Source organism: Babylonia areolata, chromosome 11 (genome assembly GCF_041734735.1).
Source record: "Babylonia areolata isolate BAREFJ2019XMU chromosome 11, ASM4173473v1, whole genome shotgun sequence".
Taxonomy (NCBI): domain Eukaryota; kingdom Metazoa; phylum Mollusca; class Gastropoda; order Neogastropoda; family Buccinidae; genus Babylonia; species Babylonia areolata.
Genome location: NC_134886.1, coordinates 24,842,176 through 24,849,675, shown reverse-complemented (window position 1 = coordinate 24,849,675; position 7,500 = coordinate 24,842,176). Strand labels below are relative to the sequence as shown.

Below are 7,500 nucleotides of genomic sequence, written 5' to 3'. Positions count from 1 at the left end.
TGGAGGTGATGACGATGATTACGATGATGATGATGATGAAAATGGTGATGATACTGATGACGATGACGACGACGACATCGATGGCGGTGATGACGACAGAGACTCACGGAGGCTGGTGGACTCCATCCTGGAGGCGGTGTTGACAGTGTCTCCGAACAGACAGTAGCGCGGCATCTTGGTGCCCACCACTCCAGACACCACTGGACCTGCGGGGGTGGTTGTTGTTATTATTATCATCATCGTTGTTGTTGTTGCTGTTGTTGTTGTTGTTGTTGTTGTTGTTGTTGTTGTTGTTGTTGTTGTTGTTGTTCTTCTTCTTCTTCTTCTTCTTCTTCTTCTTCTTCTCCTTCTTCTTCTTCTTCTTCTTCTTCTTCTTCTTCTTCTTCTTCTTATTATTATTATTATTATTATTATTTTGTTGTTGTTGTTGTTATTATTATTATTATTATTATTATTATTATTATTATTATTATTATTATTATCACTGTCATAATCATCATTTTCATTATTGTTATTGTCATTTTTATTACTATCATCACTATTATTGTTGTTGTTTTTGTTACTATCATCATCATCATCATCATCGTCATTGTTGTTTTTGGTGCTGATGTTATCATGATTAATAGCAGCAGCAGCAGCAGCAGCAGCAGCAGCAGTAGTAGTAGTACTAGTAGTACTAGCAGTATAATCCTCGTTTTTTTTTATCGTTATTGTTTTCTTTGTTTGCGTGTTTTTGTTTTTTGTTATCTATTTTAGCAGTTGCTTGGTAATGCCTGCGTGGTAATTGTCTACATTATTGATCATTATAAAAACAATAAATATCCTCCGTGTCCACTATTGGTGTTGATACTACTTTAAGTTAACTCCATCACAACCACTACCAAAGATTTACTACACTTTTTCGCTGGGTTACAAAATGGCGACTGCTGCTGCTGCCACTGTTACTGTTACTACTTTTACTCAAGATCTGCCCAGCTATGTTTGGTTCATGCTTGCATGCTTGGGTCGTATGAACAAATCTGGCGTTGGGTATAAATATGGATTAGTCAGCACGTTTTAACGAAAGCTGATCAGGTCAGTATCAGTGGTATGACTGCTAAAACTACTACCGCTGATAGCTATTTTGAAAGCTGGCCATCAGATGAATAAGTGGTATGTAATGAAGTGAATGTAATATATATATATATATATATATATATATATATATATATATATATATATATATATATATATATATATATCATCAGTTACTACCACCACCACCAGCACTACAACAGCAATTACTACTACTGCTACTGCTGCTGCTGACGATGTTGCTGCTGTTGCCACTTCTACTACTACTAACCCTACCTCACTATTGCCACTAACTCCGCCAACCAGTGGAGTGATGGCCTAGAGGTAAACGCGTCCGCCTAGAAAGCGAGAGAATCTGAGCGCGCTGGTTCGAATCACGGCTCAGCCGCCGATATTTTCTCCCCCTCTACTAGATCTTGAGTGGTGGTCTGGACGCTAGTCATTCGGATGAGACGATAAACCGAGGTCCCGTGTGCAGCATGCACTTAGCGCACGTAAAAGAACCCACGGCAACAAAAGAGTTGTTCCTGGCAAAATTCTATAGAAAAAAAATCCACTTCGATAGGAAAAACAAATGAAACTGCACGCAAGAAAAAAAAGAAAAAAAAGAAAAAAAAAAGGGTGGCGCTGTAGTGTTGTGACGCGCTCTCCATGGGGAGAGCAGCCCGAATTTCACACAGATAAATCTGTTGTGATAAAAAGTAATACAAATGCAAATACGCCTATAAATTTGTGTACCTATCATGGTGCATTTCTTCTACAAAATTTTGCCCGAGAACAACACTTATTTTTCCTTCTTTGTTTTCTCTTCAGCATACCAAAAGCGAGCAGAACATGGTGACCACGGTTTACCGTCTCACTCGAATGACAAGACACTCAGTTTGAATTTCCAGTCAAACATGGAAGAAAAGGGCAAGACCGAGACCGAGATTCGAATCCAAACACTACTGATTGAGGTCTACCTGTGTGGATGCCGATCCTCAGGCTCAGGGGCTCTTCGGGCAGGTGGGGGATCTGGAAGTTCCGGACCCCGACCACCAGATCCAGGGCCATCAGCGCAACCTCCGTGAAGTGCTTGGAGCCGTTCCTTTGCGGGAGACCACTCACCACCATGTAGGCGTCGCCGATTGTCTCCACCTGGGGAATGAAATGGAGGGCTGGGTTGTTGTTATTGTTCGCATCGTGCGGGTTTTTGTGTGTGTGTGTGTGTGTGTGTGTGTGTGTGTGTGTGTGTGTTCTTTTTGGTCTTTATTGTCGCATGTCATTATGTACTTGTTGTGCTGTGTGGTATTTGATTTAATCGTATTGTGTTGTATTGTGCTGTGTTGTGGTGTGGTGCGTTGCATTACGATGGGTTCCGTAGTATTAGGTTTCGTTGTACTGTGTCATGTATTTATAGTGCTTTGCTCGACAACACGCACGCACAGACACACAGACACACACTTTATTATGTATGTATGTGTGCCTACGTGCAAGTGTGTGTGTGTGTGTGTGTGTGCGGGGGTGGGGGTGGGATGGTGTGTGTGTGTGTGTGTGTGTGTGTGTGTGTGTGTGTGTGTGTGTGTGTGTGTGTGTGTGTGTGTGTGTGTGTGTGTGTGAAACAAACAAACAAACAAACAAACAAACAGACAGACAGACAGACAGAGCAACAGGTAGTCGAGTCTCCTGTTATAACTTATGTGTCAGAGTGGTCGACAGGTTTTAAAATCAATCACGAAGCTGGCCAAGTCAGTTGAAGTCATTCACTCGCTCCGCACATTGAAACAATGAGAATCGCCAATGACCGACACACTGTCAACTTTCGGCCAGTCATTTGCATTTCTTATTGAACAACCCAAAGGTAGACAATACATGGGACACAGGAGTACTGTACCTCGTCAACTGTGATCGAGAATGATTTTATCCCTCTTAGTTTTGAATTAAGTTTAAGTTTTGTGAGTGATACAGTGTGAGTGATTTGTTTTAATTTTTAACACCGTTAGGTGGAGAAAGCGCGTTTAGAATCTTCTCCGCGTATACTGACACCGAGGACACATAGACACACACGCGCACGCGCGCGCGCTCACGCATGCACACACAAACACACGCACATGCACACACATACACCCACAAACTCACACACGCACACGCACACACACACACGCGCGCACGCACGCGCTCGCAAACACACATACACACACACACACTCTCTCTCTCTCTCTCTCTCTCTCTCTCTCTCTCTCTCTCTCTCTTTCTTTCTCTCTCTCTCACACACACACACACACACACACACACACACACACACACACACACACACACACACACACACGTACTCATTCACCCACTCACACATACACACATTTATACAAACACTCATTATACACACACACACACACACACACACATATATATATATATATATATATATATATATATATATATATATATATATATATATATAGATATATATATATATATATATATATATATATATATATATATATATATATATATATATATATACATTGTTTTGATACCTCCATCCCTGAAACAACGAAAGACCAAGACAATTTCCACCCAAACATCCAACCCAAGCCGCCTCACCTTATACACATCATACTGATCCAGGCAGTCATCGAAGAACTGGTACAGCTTATTGAGCAAGGTCACCACTTGCAGAGGCGTTGAGCGCGAACTCAGACTGGTGAAGCCTACAATGTCGCTGAAGTAGATGGTCACTGAGTCGAAGTGCTCAGCGTTGACAGCCTGGTTCATTTTGAGCTGCTGAGCCACCGTCTTGGGCAGCATCTGATACAGCAGGCTGTCGGAGCGCTGTTTCTCGATGCTCAGTTGCTGCGATTTTTTGGAAGCGTCGACAGCGTAGCGCTGTGTGGAGGGTGAGAGAGTCCTGTGCTAGTGAGCTCGTATGTATAGGCTATTTGTGGGTTGTTGTTGTTGTTTGTTTTTTTTTCTTTTCTTTTCTTTATTTTATTTTATTATTATTTTTTTTTTTTTTGTCATTGGTCAAAAGGTGAGTCTTCGATAAGCAGTCGCACACACACACACACACACACACACACACACGCCTACACACACGCCTACACACACACACACACACACACACACACACACAAACTCACACACGCTAAATCTCACTCATGTTTCGTGTGTGGTATGCGTGGCTGCATATGCGTGTTAAGGTGTTAAGTGACAGTTAAAGATTGAATCTGATTCTTATTCTCATTCAAACGGCGCGCGCAAACACTTTCCCATCCTCCCCACCCCCATCTCCCCTCAAACACACACACACACACACACACACACACACACACAAACCCCTCCACCACCACCAACCTACACATACACAAAATCGCACATACCTTTTCCCACCTGCCCCTCCCACACGCAGCCCCCCCCCCCAACCCCCCCCCTCCCCCCCAACACACACACACACACAACCGAACACACCTTTCACCAACTCTCTTTCACAAACATACACACACACATTCTCTCTCTCTCTCTCTCTCTCTCTCTCTCTCTCTCTCTCACACACACACACACACACACACACACACACACACACTCCCCCATCCCACCCTCCTCCTACACCCCACACCCACAACACCCACCCACCCGCAACACACACACACACACACACACAACACCCCCCACCGCCCGCACCCCCCCCCCCCCCCCCTTCTCTCTCTCTTCTTACCTGAATGGACGTGGTCAGGCTGTGCATCATGTAGATGAGGACAGGGGTCAGCACCAGAACGACGACGAAGATGATGCAGGCGATGACGATCTGAGTCTCGGCGTCCTTCGAGTGGTCATCGATGACGTTCAGAAGGTACTGGCGCATGTCCACCTTCAGCTGACTCAGCACGTCCAGGTACTCCAGAATCTCGTTGAAGAATCTCGTTCCCTCGTTGTGTGAGGCGTTCGGGAAGTCGTTCACCTGCACGGAGCGCACGTGCTATACGGTTTCAGTCAGGTTTCAAGGTGATGCCAAAGCTTTTTTTCTGTTGTTGTTGTTGCTGCTGCTTTTTTTTCCCCCTTTTTTTTCCAAGGCCTGACTAAGCGCGTTGGGTTATGCTGCTGGTCAGGCATCTGCTTAGCAGATGTGGTGTAGCGTATATGGGTTTGTCCGAACGCAGTGACCCCTCTGTTCTTAACTAAGTTCTTAACTGAACTGAACTGTCAAAGGCAAATGGATTGAGAGATTTCAGTTTCTCAAGGAGGCGTCACTGTGCGTTTGGACAAATCCATAATATACACACCACATCAGTATATGTATCAGTATCAGTAGCTCAAGGAGGCGTCACTGCGTTCGGCCAAATCCATATACGCTACACCACATCTGCCAAGCAGATGCTTGATCAGTAGCATAACCCAACGCGCACCATATCAATTATTCAGATGCGACGGGGATCGAACCCAGGAAACGCGGGACGGATGGGTGGGTGGGTGGGTGGCTAGATGGGTGAGTGTGGGTGGAAGGAAGGATGGACGGATGGGTGGGAGTGTGTTAGTGGAAGGACAGATTTGTAATTGTAATGTATTTTTATTTCTTTTTGTCTCAACAGATTTCTCTGTGTGAAGTTCGGGCTGTTCTCCCCAGCGAGAGCGCGTCGCTGCATTACAGCGCCAACCCCCCCCCCCCCCCACCCACCCCTCCCCATCCCCCCCACACCCCCTCTTTTTTTCTTTTCTTTTTTTTTCTTTTTTTTTTTTCTTTCTTTTTTTTTCCTTTTTTTCCTGAGTGCAGTTTTATTTGATTTTTCCTATCGAAGTGGATTTTTTCTACAGAATTTTACCAGGAACAACCTTTCTGTTGCCTTGGGTTCTTTTACGTGCGTTAAGTGCATGCTGCACACAGAACCTCGGTTTATCGTCTCATCCGAATGACCAGCATCCAGACCACCACTCAAGATCTAGTGGAGGGGGAGAAAATATCGGCGGCTGAGCCATGATTCGAACCAGCGCGCTCAGATTCTCTCGCTTGCCAGGCGGACGCGTTACCTCTAGGCCATCACTCCACGATGGGTAGGTGGATAGATGGGTGAGTGTAGGTGGATTGACGGATGCTATGGTCATGGGTGGGTGAATGGATGAGTGGACAAAGGTGGGTGGGCAGATGGATGGTTGGGTGCTGGGAATTGGATAGATTTGCGGGTGGATGGTTGGATGTGTGGGTGGGTGGGGTGGGGTGGTGTGGTGTGGATGGATGGGTGGATGGGTGTGGTGGTGGGTGCCAAAGATCGTCAGCAGGAGACCGACAGATCGAAGACATAATAAAGGGACAGGCAGACATAGAGACAGACGGAGACACATACAGACAATTTATCGAAGATGCTAAAAATTAAAATAATAATAATAAACCAGCGGCGCGGATAAAGACAGCATCTTGAGAACAGGATTACAACTGAATCATATTTTGTTTCCCCAAAAGGACATCATTATGCAGCGATTCTAACTGAATTAAACAATATCATGAGTGCCTTTTTTTCATTTGTTAGTTTGTTTTTTCGTGTTTTTTTTGTTGTTGTTTTTGTTATTTTTTGGACAGGCAGTAAAACCTGAGAGAATCTTAAATTACTTAATGACAAATAAAAGCAAGGGAACACTTGAAATATGATTGAAGAAATAAAGACGGGAGCAAAGGAAAGACTGAAATGATAATATCATTATATAGAATATATATATATATATATATATATATATATATATATATATATATATATATATATATATATATATATATATAGAGAGAGAGAGAGAGAGAGAGAGAGAGAGAGAGAGAGAGAGAGAAACAGAATGCATGAGGAAAAGGAGGAAGATGAAGTGAGTGAAGGGATGAAAGAAGACTAGAAAAGAAAAGAAAGCATGAATGATGAAAGAAGTCCAGAAAGGAAAATCGCTATAGCGAAAAAGAAGAAAAAAATGAAGGACAACAACAACAACAACAACAACAACAGCAACAACAACAACAACAACAAAACAAAAACAACAACAAAACATATAGGGATAGTATAAAACAGACAGACAATAACAACGATAATAACGATGATAATGTTACTAATCATCATTATCATCATCATCATCATCATCTTCTTCTTCTTCTTCTTCTTCTTCTTCTTCTTCTTCTTCTTCTTCTTCTCCTCCTCCTCCTCCTCCTCCTCCTCCTTCATCTTCTTCACCATTATCATGATGTAATTAGAAAAAAAAAAAAAAAAAAAAAAAAAAAATCAAATCACGCAACAAATGATGTCCAGATAAACATTTTTATAAAGATTTATTTTCAATCGGTAAACGAATATGTCCGAAAATAAAGAACAGGCGATCATCCTCCCCTAACAAGACCATTTCGTAAAAGCAAACAACTTCAACCCGTGTTCGAAAACGTGCAGCATGAAAAATGTATTAATCGCAATTCAAGCTTCTTTT

The 7,500-nt window shown here is 43.0% G+C and overlaps 1 protein-coding gene across 1 annotated transcript in view; it reads right to left on the bottom strand.

Annotated features, from left to right (window-relative positions):
- Positions 1-7,500, bottom strand: part of LOC143287189 (uncharacterized) — a 29,795-nt gene that overhangs the window by 6,749 nt on the left and 15,546 nt on the right. The window contains exons 6-9 of the mRNA XM_076595132.1: positions 4,769-5,011; positions 3,658-3,939; positions 2,037-2,211; positions 108-206 (exon numbers count right to left, since the gene is read on the bottom strand). Of these exons, the coding sequence (XP_076451247.1) occupies positions 108-206; positions 2,037-2,211; positions 3,658-3,939; positions 4,769-5,011 (799 nt within the window). The remainder of the gene's footprint in view (positions 1-107; positions 207-2,036; positions 2,212-3,657; positions 3,940-4,768; positions 5,012-7,500) is intronic.